This window comes from Lithobates pipiens, unplaced genomic scaffold (assembly GCF_037356315.1).
Source record: "Lithobates pipiens isolate NorthernLeopardFrog02 unplaced genomic scaffold, aLitPip1_a1.2 Scaffold_8, whole genome shotgun sequence".
In the NCBI taxonomy this organism is placed as follows: domain Eukaryota; kingdom Metazoa; phylum Chordata; class Amphibia; order Anura; family Ranidae; genus Lithobates; species Lithobates pipiens.
The window spans coordinates 102,832,891-102,851,627 of NW_027507903.1; the positions used below are offsets into that span (position 1 = coordinate 102,832,891).

Sequence of the window (18,737 nt, forward strand, 5' to 3'; positions counted from 1 at the left end):
TCTCGTAATTTAATCTGAGCATGCGTGGCACTTTGTTCATCAGAATTCTCTACAAACGATCGGAAAGCGTCTGATCGGATTTTTTTATCTGAAAATTTTAGATCCTGCTCTCAAATTTCAACCATAAAATCTGATTGGACCTTTCCGTCGGAATTTCCGACCGCGTGTACAGGGCATTATAGATAGATAGATAGATAGAGGGCAGGCGAGGGAAAATTCTCAGCTCAACTCACCAGCCAGTTTGCAACCAACTGAAATATCCTGTCTTAGCCCTTGTACACCCGGTCGGACATTCCGACAACAAAATCCGTCTGATTTTGTCCGACGGATTTTGTCCGAAACTTGTGTTGCATACACATGGTTGAACAAAGTTGTCGGAAAATCCGATCGTTCAGAAAGTAATGAGGTTATTTCGTTACGACGGGACTACGTTCAGGCTAGTAGCCAATAGCTTTGGTCTAGGAATTTGATCTGAGCATGCGTGGCACTTTGTCCGATCGGAATTCTCTACAAACGATAGGACAAAGTCCCATCGGATCATGTTGTCGTAAAATTTTATAGCCCAGCTCTAAAACTTTGTCGGTCGGATATTCCAACGGAAACAGTCCGATGGAGCCCACACACGGTCGGATTATCCGACAACATCGGACATTTTCCGTCGGAATGTCCGACCGTGTGTACAAGGGCTAACAGTTTGCATTAAAAACAGGGGTTTAGTTAGCACAAATTTGCACATAAATGCATAAGCTGTAGAGCCACAGAACCGCTCCAAAGCACCCCTAACTCTTTCTAAATTTATGAGAGCCTCCATTCCCGCATTCTAATGGATACATAGAGGGCAGGTGAGACATATGCGAGACATGGCCTGCCATGAGACTGGTACTGCATTCTCCTGGGACGTGTAATGTTATCTCAGGAGGCTATAGCTGGGACGAGGTGATGTCAATATCTAGGAGGGGAACAAAGAAATGGAAGTGGGTACCACCAAATTAGGAACTCGCTTCCTAAAAAATAAAAAGCCTGGGGAGAGGCAAAAGAAAGAATGTCATTTCCATTTTTGCTGAAGGTCCACTTTAAATGTCCTGTGCTTTATGGGATTTATTTTTCATTTTCCAAAATGTGTTCACATACATAGATGAATGTAATAGATAAAGTGAACCCAAGCGCGCCTTCCCTGCAGTATTAATGTGCTAGGTTGTAAAACCAGGCTCCATCTCCTAGCCTTGAAATTTATAGCATGCCAGCCTTGTTAAATGTATGGTGCTATTCTTTCTATTCCACCAAAGATTTAAAGCTTGGGATTGAAAAAATGTTCCTCCCGAGCTACCATAGCACAAGCTGAGACCATCTAATCCCATCCCCCTTCATTCTTCTTTTTTTATTGACACATAATGAATTTAGCAGAAGGCAGCCCCAGCTGGTTTCACTAGCTCCATACATGCAAGGGAAATTATTTTACACTTGTTATCCATAGCAGCATCCTTGCAGTGTGCCTGCGTTTTCCGGGAATGCTGAACACGGGTTAAAATAGGGGTCTTCTTCATACATAGAGAGGTGAAGAACAGCCTCTGAGCACATTAAAGAAGGGGAATTGAACAATCATTTCCGTTCTTTTGTTACACAAAAGAGAATTTTCATGTCTGAAAATGATGGTGAATGGAAAGTGCCTTATATGGTGGATCTTCAGTTTATTCTATCTGAAAAGAGCCTGGGGTAAGTAAATGTATGCTTGTGCTAATAACACCCTTTGTGATCATTATGGTTATTAATCATATAATAGATTTCATATATAAATTCTGTATAATAATAATAGTACATGCTACGATACAGGTTGTTTCCCATTACAGCACAATGGTGCGTCATTCCAGAATAAATATATAAAAGAGTAAACCCAATTCTAAGACTGTAAAGGTGCAATGTTGCTTAAGGATCATGGAACGGATATGTTTATCTTAAAGACTAATTTTGATGACTTATGTGGAATTATATTTGCATGTGATTTGTGTACAAATATTGGTTTGATTTTATAAATGATAATAACAGAAATAATAAAAAAAAGAATAATAATAATAAAGAAATGAAAAATAAATAGATATTTATAATTTTCTAAAGCATATGACACAGATATAACAATGCTTGTTTCAACAAACTACCATTAAGTATCAGCCACATGGCTAAAAATAATAATCATAATGACAAATAATAATTCTTTATAGCTCAGTGAATTGATATTAGTGTTTATGTTGTACAATTAAATATATGTTTTTATAATTGTGTTATGTTGTATGTATGTTATGTTGTGTTTTATAATTGTGTTATGTTGTATGTATGTTATGTTGTGTTTTATAATTGTGTTATGTTGTATGTATGTTATGTTGTGTTTTATCATTTTGTTTATTATATATGAATTTCTCTGTGCTTCATAAAGTTCATGCAAACTGTACTTTTTATTTACAGCACTATCTCCAAGTATTGTACTTGAAAAATAAAATCCACTATCATTAGTTTGCAAAAAAAAAAAATGTCATACGCTTAAACTGATTTTCAGAGCCATTGCGGGAATGTTTTCATATATCCTGGCAATAAAATAAATGCACCTGGCTGAAAATTGGATTATTACGTTGTTGGCATATTAGCGACTCCCGCATACCTTGATGTTTGCCCACTGCAGAGGCATTAATAACTTGGGATCGGAAGCCATAAGAAATGGTTTAAGTCCCTGGGAAGAAATACTGCATTACAAAACAATGCTTTTGTGTTGTGTTATTTATTAATATTGATTTGCCAATCCAATTACTTTGTATTGATGTTTGCATTGTCAAAGGGATTTAACTAAAACATAAAATATGCAATGTGATCTGTGGTTCTTGCATATAGGGTTCTCTGCATTACTAACACTTATAGATGAATAGAACATTGCCATCAAAATGACCTTTCTATAATACGACTTTAGTAATTGATAAAAGCTGACGTCTGCTTGGAATTGTGTGGATGACTAGGCATCATTAGCACTCTAAACAACATTTAAATTAGACTTTACATAATACCTAATTCAATTAAATGTTTCTTTTTATATCAGCCAAGAGTTCCGCTCCAAACACATCACCACCCACAGATAATGGAGTTGCAGTCATTTTCCGCTTCCAGTTATAAATATTCCACTGTAATTTTTCTTTAACAAACGTCAACATAAATGCAGTGAAAAGAAAATGTATTGCTGTGAAACTAGATGATTAAAAATCCAACATTCTTTCCACTAGCTTCCTCTGCATTGATAATGACTGAATAAAGTCATATTGCTAAAGTCAGCATTTATTACTTCCTCTGTTCTGCTCCAAGTTAAAGCAAATCTTCACATAAAAGAAATTTTCCCCATTGCGTTCCAACCCCCTCCCTAAAATAATTTGCCTTTTTTTGGGGACGGGGTTTTTCATTTTTTTTTTTTTTTTCGACCCAACATACCCTCCTCCCTCCAATGATGTGCCCCTGCTCCTGGAACGTCCTGTCCCCTATCCCAGGAGGCATCAGCTTCCACAGGCTGCAGCTGGGATGTACCAAGTAGCATCAGTAGGGGGGGCTATCTAGACCTGGAAAAGACAGTTGGCTCCCAATGGCATCAGAGAAGATGCTAGAGGCACTGGGCCTAGGTGTGTTGGAAACAAGGTCACAGCAGTACAGCACTGGATTCGCTGGACAGGTGAGTATGTAAATTCAGGCTAAAGGGTAAGAATACACCTAAAAACAAATATACACAGAGTGAGAGAGGTTCCTTGCTAAGTTTAATCTTGTAGACTAGTTTTTAGGCAAACCTCAGACAGGACATGGCCATAAAGTATAATGGCAACCCCTTTCTTACCCCAGTACATGAGCTGGACAGTCTACCAATATTCTTGATACTAATACCAATCCAAGGGTTCAAGCAATCCCTTAACCACTTGCCGGCCACCACATGTATATATAAGTCAGCAGAATGGCACGGCTGGGCAAATGGGTGTACAGGTACGTTCCTTGGAATTTGCTGGTGCGTGGTCACGTGTGCGCTGCCGGCAGCGCATGCAACCCTGCCGGGAGCTCCGTGAGTAGGATCACGGGTCCTGCGGACTCGATTGCCGTGGGGAAGCGTTTAAATTAATTCAGGTTCTGTTTGCTATGAAATGTTGTCTATATTTTATATGGTGTGATAGCAAATATCTTTGATTGGTTATAAAAATATTTTGCACATACCTTTGATTGGTTATTGGAATACATGTGGATACTGTTAAGAGTTATATTTTTATAAGTCAATTTGTTTGCGCTTGTATATGATTAGTTTTAGCAATATATGTGGGTACTGTTAAGATTCACATCTATATGCACTTTATAAGTCAATTATAGTTTACCAGATATCCAACTTAGTTGTAAAACCAGGCAGGCTGGTTGCCATAATACTTTTTTGTTTTAGCAATATATGTGGGTACTGTTAAGATTCGCATCTATATGCACTTTATAAGTCAATTATAGTTTACCAGATATCTAACGTAGTTGTAAAACCAGGCAGGCTGTTTGCCATAATAATTTTTTTAATACATTTTTTTTTTTTAAGGTTTGTTAGACAAATTAGCACCCCCTACCAACCTCTCCAAATTCTGCACTGGTGATTTTTCACCTAGCTAAGGGGTAGCAGCTTAGGAACCTAGTTTAGAAATTAGGAGGCGCGGGATCGATTTTTTTTTTTTTTTAACATAAATATGTAGAATACGTATCAGCCTAAACTGAGGAAAAAAAATGTTTTTTAATATATTTTTTGGGGATATTTATTATAGCAAAAAGTAAAAAAAAAATAGTTTTTTTCAAAATTGTCGCTCTATTTTTGTTTATAGCGCAAAAAATAAAACCCGCAGAGGTGATCAAATACCACCAAAAGAAGGCTCTACTTAAGGGGAAAAAAAAGGATGTCGAATTTGTTTGAGAGCCACATCACACGACCACGCAATTGTCAGTTAAATTGACGAAGTGCCAAATCGCAAAAAGTGCTCTGGTCTTTGGCCAGCAAAATGGTCTAGGGCTTAAGTGGTTAATAACGCTTCAAGACTGCCGCATAGCATATTTATGGCTCTCCTGTACAGGATCATGTACAGGATATAAATGATTATGCACTTCTGCCTGCTGGGGGGTGCGTGAGTGTCGCAGGCAGGCCACTTCTGCTGTGATCAATCACAGCAGAAGCCGATCTGCTGGTGCTGGGCACTAGATGTCCTCTGGCACCCATCAATCATCAGTATAACACACAGAACTGAGATCTCTCCATTCTGACTGGAGGAAGGGATGGATTTTGTGTTCCTGCAAAGTCGAGGAATAAAATACATCTCTTCCCCTAGTAAAAGAACCTAACACAGCACACAAAAACACTGGCTAGAAACACAGTTGACACTTTTATGTATATAGGGTTTTTATTTTACCAAAAACATGTAGCAGAATACATATTGGCCTAAATTTATAAAGAATTATTATTTTTTTCATTGTTTTATAGCAGATAGTTAAAAAATTGTCAGTATTTTTTTTGTTTATAGCGCAAGAAATAAAAAACCCAGTGGTGATCAAATACCACCAATAGAAAGCTTTATTTGTAGGGAAAAAAAGACATACATTTTAATTGGGTACAGTGTCGCATGACCGCGCAATTGTCAGTTAAAGTAATTCAGTGCCATATTGCAAAAAATGGCCTGGTCACGAAGGGGGTAAATCTTCCGAAAGGTCAAGTGGTTAAAGCTAAATTTCTGAACACGCAGTTGAAATTCACATATGTGAACTGTCTGCTCTGTCAACGATGTTTAGTGTTATTTAGACACTCCTGTTATACTTAAGGGGTGCAGTGGTGTCACCTCCATGTCAGTCTGCTGATAAGACAATGAAGGAACAGTAACACGTTAATAAGCCATACACTCTGCTTACTCTGCTCTCTCCTCCTGCTAGCACATGTAGTGCTCTCCTTCCATCTCCTATTTGGAGTGCTGCAGTGCAGGGGATGACAGGAGCCTGATATAAAGACAGATGCAGGTACATATTCTACGTGTATGTAAGAATACATGAACTATTATAAAGGAATACAAAACTGCATTAAAAAGTGTTTTTATTTCTCCCTAGCCACTTTCAGACCGGACCATTTTGCTGGTAAATGACCAGAGGTCTTTTTACACTTTGGCACTGCGCTGTTTTAACTGGTAATTGCGCGGTCATGCAATGTTGTACCCAAACGAAATTTGCGTCCTTTTCTTCCCACAAATAGAGCTTTCTTTTAAAGGCATTTGACTGACTCTGCGATTTTTATTTTTTGCGATATAAACGTAAAAAGACCGCAAATTTTGAAAAAAAATGATATTTTCTACTTTTTGTTATTAGAAAAATCCAATAAACTCATTTTTAGTCATACATTTAGGCCAAAATGTATTCAGCCACATGTCTTTGGTAAAAAAAAAGTCAATAACTGTATATTTATTGGTTTGCGCAAAAGTTGTCACATCTACAAACTAAGGTACGTTTTCTGGAATTTACGCAGCTTTTAGTTTACGACTGCCTATCTCATTTCTTGAGGTGCTAAAATGGCAGGGCAGTACAAAACCCCCCCAAATGACCCCATTTTGGAAAGTAGACCCCCTAAGGAAATTGATAAGTGGCATGTTGAGCCCATTGAATATTTTATTTTTTTGCCTCAAGCGATTGAATAATGACAAAAAAAAAATTTTATTATTTTTTTTTACACAAAGTTGTCACTAAATGATATATTGCTCACACATGCTATGGGCATATGTGAAATGATACCCCAAAATAAATTCTGCTGCTTCTCCTGAGTACGGGGATATGTGGGACTTTTTGGGAGCCTAGCCGCATACGGGGCCCCGAAAACCAAGCACCGCCTTCAGGCTTTCTAAGGGCGTAAATTTTTGATTTCACTTCTCACTACCTATTACAGTTTTGAAGGCCATAAAATGCCAAGATGGCACAAAATCCCCACAAATGACCCCATTTTAGAAAGTAGACACCCCAAGCTATTTGCTGAGAGGCATGTTGAGTCCATGGAATATTTTATATTTTGCCACAAGTTGCGGGAAAATTACAAACTTTAATTTTTTTTACATTTTTTTTTCACAAAGTTTTTACTAAATTATATATTGCTCACGCATGCCATGGGCATATGTGAAATGACACCTCAAAATAAATTCTGCTGCTTCTCCTGAGTACGGGGATACCACATGTGTGGGATCTTTTGGGAGCCTAGCCACGTACGGGGCCCCGAAAACCAAGAACCGCCTTCAGGTTTTCTAAGGGCGTAAATATTTGACTTCACTCCTCACTACCTATTACAGTTTTGAAGGCCATAAAATGCCAAGATGGCACAAAACCCCCACAAATGACCCCATTTTAGAAAGTAGACACCCCAAGCTATTTGCTGAGAGGCATGTTGAGTCCATGGAATATTTTATATTTTGCCACAAGTTGCGGGAAAATTACAAACTTTTTTTTTTTTTTCACAAAGTTGTCACTAAATGATATATTGCTCACGCATGCCATGGGCATATGTGAAATGACACCCCAAAATAAATTCTGCTGCTTCTCCTGAGTATGGGGATACCACATATGTGGGACTTTTTGGGAGCCTAGCCGCGTACGGGGCCCCGAAAACCAAGCACCGCCTTCAGGCTTTCTAAGGGCGTTACAGTTTTGAAGGCCATAAAATGCCAAGATGGCACAAACCCCCCCCCAAACGACCCCATTTTGGAAAGTAGACACTCCTAAATTTAGGGGTACACTAGTGAGACTAGGTAATAAATGGCAGGTGCCCTGAAACTATAAAAAAATAACTAACCAACCAGCGTCACCTATAACAGTTATATGGTGATCACTGGTGAAAGGGTTAACTAGGGGGCAATCAGGGGGCTTTATGCGGTAGTATATGGGGGTCCCTGGCGCTATAAAAAGCTGCGGCGAACCTAAATACCTACCTGCCTAACTAGCGTCACCTGTGACACTAATACAGCGATCAGAAAAATGATCGCTTATTAGGCTGGGTTCACACTGGAGCGATGCAGGAACGCCACGAATCCGCGGCGGGTTCCCGCATCGCATGCCTCCCGGCGGCAGTTCACACTGCCCTATGCGAACTGCTGGGAGTGTCAGTGAAATGTTAATGACACCCCCAGATCAGTTCGCATATCGCAGTGCGATCTGCAAACTCGGATCGCATGGTGTGAACACCCATGCGATCCGATTCTGCTGCGGACCAAAAAAAGGGTCCCGTGCGAGTTTGCGGCGGGTGCGGCGGGTGCAACGCGAATTCAGCCATACTATCTGTATGGCTGAACTCGAATCGCACAGAGATCGGATGTGATTTGCACTGCAGTGCGGTGCGAATCACATCCGTTCTCATAAACCGCTGCAATGTGAACCCAGCCTTAGTGACACTGGCGACGGGGGGTGATCACGGGGTTAAACCTTTATTGGGGGGGTTAGGGGGGTACCTTAGAACTAAAGGGGGCTAACCCTAACTGCCCTAACAGTTATTACAGTCACAAATGAAACCAATGCAAAAAAAAAAATGCATTGATGTCACTGTGACTGGGGGGGGGGCAGGGGTAATTGGGGGGGTGATCGGGGGGTAAAGGGGGGGTGTGAGTGTGCCTGGCATGTTCTACTGTGAAGTGTCGTGTTGGTGCAACTCACTGATCCCCTCTCCTCGGTGTCGGAACGAAAAATACCGACACGGAGGAGAGATTACATCACTTCCTCTCCTGTGTTTACATTACAGGAGAGGAAGTGATGTCACGAAGGATTTCCATTCGTCGGGAGCGATCGCGAGGGGGTGGCCATGAATGAATGGCCGCCCCCTCATCCCGGATCGCTCCCGAGCGAATACCGACCGCCGCAGGCACCGATCGGGCCCCCCACCCGCGGGAAGGCAGGGACGTACAGGTACGCCCATATGCCTGCCCGTGCCATTCTGTCGACGTACATCGTCGTGCGGCGGTTGGCAAGTGGCTAGAGTATAAACTGGGGTGGGAATAAAATCATTTTATTCCTGAGTGGGGTTTTAAAACTTTTACCACCTTCCTGCCTAGGCCAATCTTCAGCTTTGACAGCTGTCACACTTTGAATGACAATTGCGCAGTCATGCAATGCTGTACCCAAATTAATTTTTTTAGCACTTTCTTCCCACAAATAGAGCTTTCTTTTGGTGGTATTTAATCACTGCTGTTTTGTTTCATTTTTTGCAATTTTTTTTGTAAATAAGTAATTTTTCTCCTTCACTGATGTGTGCTGGTGAGGCCGCACTGATGAGGCGGCACTGATGGGGTGGCACTGATGCAGAGGCACTAATATGTGGCACTGATGCGCACCAATAGGTGGCACCAATATGCAGCAGTGATAGGTGGCACTGATGGGCACTGATAGGTGACACTGATGGGCACTGACAGGCAACATTAATGGGCAATGATAGGTGGCATGGATAGGCGGCATTGATGGATGGTACTGATGGGCAGGCACTGATGGGCAAAGATTGGCCTCACTGATGGGCACAAATTGGCATCACTGATGGGCACTGACTGGTGTCACTGATGGGTACAGGTTGGTATCATAGATGGGCACAGAGTGGTATTGCTGATGGGCGCTGTTGGGGCTGCACTGTAATCAGGTCACTGATGATCCGTGCCCTGATTACCTATACATGTCTTCCCTGTGAGGAGATGCCGCGGATCGGCTCTCCTCTCCTCATACTCTGTCAGTGTGAGGCAAGGAGAAATGATAAACGGTATCTCATTGTTTATATGTGATCAGCTGTCATTGGACACAGGTGATCACATGGGTAAAGAGCTGCGGCTGTGTGATCGTCGCGCTGCATGCCCCCTTATATGACGTTGGTCCAGAATGAGAGCTGCCCCGCTCCACTGTCATTTTACTATACGGCGGGCGGGAGGAGGGTTAAAGAGAGGAAAATCCCCTCAGCCATCTTGACTGTGTCCAAATGAATGTACTATACCACTGCATTCTTTATATAGTTGGAATGTTTTTGAAGAATGCTGGAGAGCCAATGCGTTTAAAGGGGTTGTAAAGGTAAATGTTTTTTCACCTTAATGCATTCTATGCATTAAGGTGAAAAAACATCTCACACTGCCGGCGCCCCCAGTCCCCCCGTTTTACTTACCTGACCCCTCGGAAATCCCGCGCTCGCCCCCGCCGTCCTCTTCGCCGCTCAGCCTGGCCGCTGATTGGCTGTAGTGGATGGATTGAAAGCAGCGCAGCCATTGGCTCGCGCTGCTGTCAATCACATCCAATGACGCAGCGCGCCGGGGGGCGGGGCCTTGTGATACAGCGAGCGGCTATAGCCGCCGGCTGTATCACGGGAGCACGCCCGCAGTGCTTCTCACCAATGCGAGGGAGCTCGCATTAACGTGAGAAGCACCTGCGGGAGGAAGCAGAGACAGCCGCCGAGGGACCCCAGAAGAGCAGGTTCGGGGCCACTCTGTGCAAAACGAGCTGCACAGTGGAGGTAAGTATGACATGTTTGTTATTTTAAAAAAATAAAAATTTTTACTTTACAACCCCTTTAAGGGATCTCCCTGTTCTTCATCAGGGCTGGGAGAAAAAGTAACGTGAAACTGTAGCAAAAAGGATAACAATGTAAAATGGCAGTTAAAAAAGTTGAAAATGCTATGCAGGATAAACATTAGGCTTACAACTAAACAGGACTGCAATTAGAGCTGGGACAGATCTGCAACAGCTAGAGGGCCGCAGTTTGCCCATCCTTGAAAACCCAGGTTGCAGCTGCAGAATGACTACACCGCAGTGCTAAAATTTGTTTAGTAGATGGTGGAAGTGAGCGTCTACACACAATGGGTTTGATCACCTCATTAACACTACAAGACATGCAGATCTTTTTGTGCTTTTGTGAATTGATGAATCCTGTTTTGAAAAGTCTCAGTCAGTCTCAATTAGCTAATTACAATGCTTTGTGGAGTTTGCCTATAACAGTCCCTCATGACTTCTTATGGAAGTCTAAACAACAAATGTTTTTTGGCCCTTTGTTTACCTTGCTCTTTGGTTCATGCTTTGATCAACACTTGCTTTGATCAGTGCTCTAACCACATATCTGAAATGCGATCTTAAAGTACGGAGTAGGGTGGGCCACAGCTTGGCCTTCTAAGCTCTAGCCCAGATAGCAATCAATTGAGCTGCAAGTTTGAAAATGACTTCATAAGCTATTGCCAGACTTGCCAGGCTTCACAAGTTAGTTCCACATTGCATGACTCCAGATCCACTCTCTTTGCAAACATTCTGCAAGTCTGCTGCAAGTTCTAATTCAGTTATGTTGTGCAAATAGTCATCCCACCACAGGCGCCACTGTGACTTGAACTCTTGCTGTAGACTCACCACTGTAAATTTGCTTTTGCTAGAGACTTGCCAAACAAAATTGCTACAAATTAGAAAAGTGTCAACTAGAACTTGTGCTTCAAGGGCTTTGCAAGTGTAAAACTTGCCAGTGAAAATGTGCAGAAAGTTAACAAATATACAATTCAACACTGCCACAAATGTGTGGCAAGTTATCCTTGCTATCCGTGAGTTAGAGTTGGCATAATTTAGTGTCCTGGATTTTGTGGCTCCCAAACAGGAAGTCACACCTGGTGTGCAGGCTAGAGATCCTAGAGTTTAAAACAGGTACTCCTTGCACTGAATTTTTTAAGCAGGCCTCTAAATCTAAAGAATATGTGCTAAATGTGCACTTATTGTTTAAAGCGGAGGTCCACCCTAAAGTGGACCTTCCGCTCATTGGAATCCTCCCCCCCCTCCGGCAACACAATTGGCACCTTTCAGGGGGGAGGGGGTGCATGTACCTGTACAGTACAGGTATCTGCACCCACTTCCGGCATAGCTATCTGCGGAAAAGGGCGTAGATTACGCCCCTTTCCGAAAGTCCCCCGCTGCCTGCTGGGAAACACACGGATCCCAGAGGCAGTGGGACCATCCTTAATGCGCAGCGCGACTCGCGCATGCGCAGTAGGGAACCGGGAAATGAAGCTGAAAGGCTCCACTTCCTGATTCCCATACCCAAAATGGCGGCGGCAGCACCCGAGAGACGATCGAGAGATCGGCTTCGGGTGCCGACATCGCGGGCGCGCTGGGCGGGTAAGTGTCCTTATTTTAAAAGTCAGCAGCTGCAGTATTTGTAGCTGCTGGCTTTTAAAAAAAAAACGGCGGAACTCCTGGCGGACTCCCGCTTTAAGTATGGTATATTGTGCTGTACATGATTATGTGTTCAAAATTCTAACACAGAATTAATCTTTAGTAAAGCTATGATCCAGGGCTAAAGGGGTCTTCATCTTAGCTGAAAAGCATTTTATTCAGTGACAAAATCCTTCCACCCACCATGAAACTGAACTTTCACTGGAAATAAAGTTATATAATAGGTCTATAGAAATAACGTTTTCCCCATCTCTAATTTTTCATCTGGTGAGGCATAATTGTTCTCAGTAATTGTCAGCAAAATGGAAATTTTACAAAGTATAATATAGTATGCTTTGTATTGACTTATAATGGCTCTCAAAGAACAGAACATGAGGTTTAAAATAACACATCTTTACATTAAAAAACAACAACTTTATTTTGGCTTGTGGATTTATAGATTGAGAATCCTCATCCGATAAAGAAGAACTATATTTTGTTGTTAGGATAAAGCCTAAACTCTCCTGGAAATTAGAAAACTGCAAGACTCCACCCTGTCAAATCAATTTGATCGATTTAAGAAACTGGAGAGTGCAAAATCTGGTGCAGCTGTGCATGGTAGCCAATCGGCTTCTAATTTCAGCTTGTTCAATTAAGCATTACCGAAAGAACCTGGACGCTGATTGGTTCCTATGCAGAGCTGCACCAGATTGTTCACTCTCCAGTTTTAGTAAATCAACCCTTGTTATGTAAACTTTAGAGGACAACTTATGCCACTTACACACGACTTTTAGACGGACTAGGTCCAACGGTCTTCCTGACGGACTTTCGGCAGAGATCCAACGGACTTTCTGAACGAAACGGACTTGGCCACACATGACCAGACTAAGTCTGTTCGAAAGTCTGTTCATTTTGAACGTGATGACGTAAACGGGACTAAACAAGGAAGTTCAATAGCCAGTAGCCAATAGCTGCCCTTGCGTCGTATTTGGTCCGTCGGACAAGCACACAGACGACCGGTTTTCCCAATTTTTATTCCGTCGGATAGATTTGAAACATGTTTTATTTTTAGGTCCGTCTGACTTTTGGGCAAAAAAAGTCAGCGGGAGCCCACACACGATCGAATTGTCTGACGGATTCCGGTCCAAGTCTGCTTGAAAGTCTGATTGTGTGTACGCGGCATTAAATGTGATATCTCCACATCCTTAAAAAAGAAGTAAAGGACTTTTTTTTATAGATTATTACTTACCTAGGTGGATGCAGAATAAGTACGATGCTGCATCTGTCCCCCTGCGCCTCTAACACTGAGAACTGAGGGGTTGAACACTGCCAATCACTCAGTTTTCACGTCTCTGCTCTGCTCCCTCCTCGCTCATTGGAGCACTGTGCTGCGGAGGGTGAGCCCGGTGTCAGTCCAGGCACCTGGCAGATCCAGACTTTATTTTCGTGATGACACTATGCTTGGACTGAAATCTGTGATGTCAGCAGGGAACCGACAACAGGTCACAGGAGTGCAAAACAAACTGCATACCTGTGATCCATAGGAGAAGTTCAGCAAAATGAGCTTTGGCTGGACTTCTCTTTTAATGTAATGGAGATGAGCAAAGGCAAAAATAAAAATTGAGTTCAGCCTGGGTAATAACCACGGCTCTGTCCATGGATACCCTTCCACAGGCAGTGGTATCAGCGGGGAGCATTGATAGTTTCAAAAAACTATTAGATAAGCACCTGAAAGACCACAACATGCAGGGATATACAATGTAATGCTGACATATGATCACACACATAGGATGGACTTGTGTCTTTTTTCAAACTCACCTACTATGTAACTATGATACAATGCAGAAGTGAGTGTACTCAGCCATCCAGGAAATGGAAGTGTGCAATTTGCAGAATTCACAGCATACAATAAGGAAAAAATCTAGTTTGCTAAACAGTTTAGTTGAGTTTAGGTACACTTTGAGGGTCTGCTCTACTAATTCCACCTCCTCCCTTTATAATAGAGTATACCTGTCAGGCCACCTTGAGGCGAGGTGACAGCTGCACACCATAGAGATCAGGAGTGCACCGCAAGGTTGTGGACCCTACGGCTGACTGCTGCAGATGGGGACAGATCCCACTGGGGTTAGAGCATAAGATTCCCTGGGGCGTGGAGTCTAAGAGCCAGCAGGGGTTCACCAGCGCCTCTAGTGGTGAGGATGGACGTGGCTGCAACTGGCTCCAGGTCGCGACCCCCAGGGTCCCCCAGCTCTCACCCACAGTAGGCAACAGGAGGATAGGGATGGTGAGGGACAAAGCCAAGGTCGGGGCCACAAGCAGACAAGAATAGTCAGGGACACGCCAAAAGGTCAGGATCACAGGCAAACAGGGATAGTCAAGACACGCCAAAGTCGGTAACGGGAAACAGAAGCAGAGCACACGGCAGGAAACAGGAAGCTTACACACAAAGGAATACACAATGGTTCATCAGCACTGATGGCCTGCAGTGCACAGGTTAATATAGGGCTCCCTGATAGGGCCTGGGGTGGAGCCATGCTTAGGGGAGAGGTTATAAAAACCACAAGGTGGAAGTGGCTGACCTCTTAGTCTGAAGACATGAGGGGAGGTAAGCAAACACAGGAAGATCACTGCATAACCATGACAGTACCCTCCCTCTTAGGAGGCCTCCCCCTCCCCCGCCTGGGTCCAGGCTTAAAGGGAAACTCCAGATGGAACCTCCTTAACAGACAGGGAGCAAAGACCTAAGATGTAGTGATCCAAGACCTCTCCTCAGGACCCAACCCTTTCCAAAGTACGAGGTACTGAAGAATGCCTTTACGGAGCCGGGAATCCAAAACTTGACTAACCTCGTATTTTAGATTATCCTCAGAGACCGAAACAGAGGTAGGGAGAGGACGAGAGGACTTGAGGACTAAAGGCTTTTTAGGAATGGGTAAGGGCATGAGAAGATCAGGAGTCTGAGCAGGGTCCCCCACACCCTTAAAGATGTGCTGGGCATCCATAACAGGACCACCAGACTGGGCAGAGGTCAGTGGATCCCTGAGGTCAGGTTAGTTAGAAAGTGACATGTCACAAGAGTCAAGCTAGATAGCTGCAACACAAGCAGAATGCAGAGAACCCTGAGAAAAAGATTGAAAACCCCACCTGGCTGAATGAGGCAGTCTATCCAAAGGATGGATTGAACCTCTTAAATGGGTTTGAACGGACATAGTAGCAGTAGGGTGAGGCCAGGTCACAGAAGTTCCTGAACAAGAAGCAGGAAGCTAATTGGGCATGGGCTGGACTGGCATAACTGGTGCAGAGGCTGAATAGTATTGTCAGGTGTAGCGACCATCTCAATCGCATCACAGGGCATAGCAACTGTGGAACTTGCAGACAAGTTAGCCTGGCTGTGCGTCCAAGGGAGATTAGGGACAGGCAAAGGTAAATGGCCATGCAAACTGGAGTGACTGATCGACTCAGGTTCATAGGTGGGCTCCTCATCCAGAGTACCACATGACCTAGAGAGTGCATCAGTCCAACTATTGCAGGACGCGTCCCAGAGATCGCTATATACAGCGGGAATAGCATAAGATACTGGGATGGTGGTAACAGGAAGTTTCTCTTTTGGGGTACCCTTGAGTAAGCAGGAAGAGAAACAGGAGGAACCCCAAGCCAGGATCTGACCAGCAGACCAGTCGACGTGTGGAGAATGGAGCCGTAACCAAGGAAGACCTAATATGATAGGAGATGAAGCCTTAGGTAAGACAAGGAAGGATATCCACTCCTGGTGGAGTGTCCCTACTGACATCTTAACAGGAAGAGTCTGGAAGCGGATAGGGCCCCCTGGGAGAACAGTGCCATCAATCGCCAAGACCACCAATGGCGTTGTAAGGGGCAAAAGGGTAAGTCTCATGGAGGATGCAGTTTCCCAATCCATGAAATTGGCAGCGGCTCCAGAATCCAGATATGCTGAGCCCGAACGAGAGGAAGCACCGACATGAAGCAACACGGAAAGGAGAAGACGAGAAGGTGAAGGTGATATTTCAGGGTCTAATACTCCATCTTCCAGATGTATTAGCCCTGAGCGTTTTTCCGGACAAAGAGAACAAGTATCACGGAAATGACCTTTGGCCCCACAACAGAGGCATAGGCCCAGAGTTCTGCACCTAGCACGTTCTGCGGGAGATAACTTTGTCCGGCCCAACTGCATAGGTTCCTCAGCAGGCAGGGGTTGCTCCTCGGATCGAAGAGAAGGGACTGGGGGCTCAGACTGCCTAAAGAACGGAGAGTGCTGGAGTCTTTTTTTCCAGGGCCCTCTCCTGAAGGCGAATATCGATCTGGTTACACAAGGTGATGACACTGTCCAGATCAGCAGGAAGGGATCTTCCTGCTAATTCATCCTTCACTCTATCAGAGAGGCCATGTAAAAAGGTTGCAACTAGGGCCTCATTATTCCAGCTCAATTCAGCTGTGAGGATACGGAACTGAAGAGCATACTGTCCCACAGATGCAGACTCTTGACGGAGACGTAAAAGAGCGCTAGCCGCTGAGGAGACACGACCCGGTTCCTCGAAGATATTCCGAAAAAGTTTCAAGAAATCAGACAGGCTAGAAACCACTGGATCATTCAGTTCCCACAGAGGGGCGGCCCAAGCTAACGCCTCGCCGGACAGGAGGGATATGATATATGCGACTTTTGCCCGATCGGACAGGAAGTTTTGGGGCTGAAGTTCAAAATGAATTGTGCACTGGCTAAGGAACCCCCTGCAAGCCTTGGAGTCCCCAGAGAAACGGACCGGAGCTGGTAGTTGTAATGAATGTGTGGCTGCGACTGATGCGATAGGTGCAGCGGCAGATAGCGGTTGAGGTTGTTGAACCGGGGGTCCTAATGAGGCCTGAACCTGTTCAACACGGGATGCCAAATCCTGAAGGAATCGCATCACTGGGTCTGATGCGATTCATGGGTCTCAAGTCGCCGAACTAAGCTCTGCAATGGATCATCTGCAGGAAGCGGCACGTCAGCCGGGTCCAGGGCTGATCAAACTGTCAGGTCACCTTGAGGCGAGGTGACAGGTGCACACCGTAGGGATCAGGAGTGCACCGCAAGGTTGTGGACCCTACGGCTGACTGCTGCAGACGGGGGACAGATCCCACTGGGGTTAGAGCATAAGATTCCCTGGGGCACGGAGTCTAAGAGCCAGCAGGTGTTCACCAGCGCCTCTAGTGGCGAGGATGGACTTGGCTGCAACTGGCTCCAGGTCGCGACCCCCAGGATCCCCCAGCTCACACCCACAGTAAGCAACAGGAGGATAGGGATGGTGAGGGACAAAGCCAAGGTCGGGGCCACAAGCAGACAAGAATAGTCGGGGACACGCCAAAAGGTCAGGATCACAGGCAAACAGGGATAGTCTCGACACGCCAAAGTCGGTAACGGGAATCAGAAGCAGAGCACACGGCAGGAAACAGGAAGGAATATACAATGGTTCATCAGCACTGATGGCCTGCAGTGCACAGGTTAATATAGGGCTCCCTGATAGGGCCTGGGGTGGAGCCATGCTTAGAGGAGAGGTTATAAAAACCACAAGGTGGAAGTGGCTGACCTCTTAGTCTGAAGACATGAGGGGAGGTAAGCAAACACAGGAAGATCACTGTATAACCATGACAATACCTATGATCTATGCACCATTGCACTCTTTATAAAGTCAACTAAATGCCTCTTATAATAGCAGTGATGGGTGCATCTAGGGATTTAGGTGCAGAGATGCTAAAGATGCAACCTTTTAAGAGGTTGATTGGTGAATGTGTTCAATAGCATGTAAAGCGTTTATTCGCTCAGTCCATTTTTTAAAGCATAACTTCAGCTTGCTGTTAAATGTATCCATGTAGTGAGGTTTTCCTCACACTGCATATGTTCAATGCTTGTTGGGCTAAGTGGGAAAGGAATAAGTACAAATACTTCGTTTTTCCTTTCCCCATGGGCGTAGGATAAGGGGTTGCAGGGATCACAATCGCAACCGCGCCCCTAGCTCCAGGGGGCCCCTGCAGCCTCCCTGTCATATTATAAGTCCAGCTTCGATCTGCCCTAGGGCCCCACAGCCACACTGCAGTACTGCGCTTCCACTTTGCCTTCCACAGTCTACACCCCTCTGTTCTCATTGGCTGGGGAGAAGCTGCGAGCCATTTCCTGAATGGGAAAGACAGACACTCCTCCTGAAGGAGGAGTGTCTGTGCTGTGTGCTGGCAACATGGAATGCTAACCAAGATCACAGAGTTAAGAGGAGGAGAATGCTGTCCTGTAGCCACGATGGGACCGGTGTCACTGGTGAGGTAAGATACCACTCAGTGTCTTCTAGTCACTAGCTGAGATTCTCTGTACCCCCCCTCCTGGGGATTTCCACTTACCCCACTTCCCTGACAACTGGGGAGAGACACGCACCTCCAGGAGGTAACCTTCCCCCAACACCTGCCAACACTGACAGAGAAACCTTTAGATATTGCTAAAACAAATCCCTTAACTCCACCAGGCTCCAAATTTCATGTCACATGCCCCCCCCCCATCTAAG

At 44.4% G+C, this 18,737-nt stretch overlaps 1 protein-coding gene across 5 annotated transcripts in view; it reads left to right on the top strand.

Annotated features, from left to right (window-relative positions):
• The first annotated feature begins 1,310 nt into the window (after positions 1-1,310).
• The window catches only part of LOC143963496 (neuronal acetylcholine receptor subunit alpha-5), a 64,620-nt gene continuing 47,193 nt past the window's right edge, over positions 1,311-18,737 (top strand). For 2 of the 5 annotated variants that reach the window (XM_077473137.1, XM_077473138.1), the window contains exon 1: positions 1,311-1,713. Coding sequence is in view for 2 of the 5 variants with exons in the window: in XM_077473134.1 (XP_077329260.1) it covers positions 1,647-1,713 (67 nt within the window). In the remaining 3 variants the exon portion in view is untranslated. The remainder of the gene's footprint in view (positions 1,714-18,737) is intronic. The other 3 variants (XM_077473134.1, XM_077473136.1, XM_077473135.1) reach the window with 3 other exon arrangements.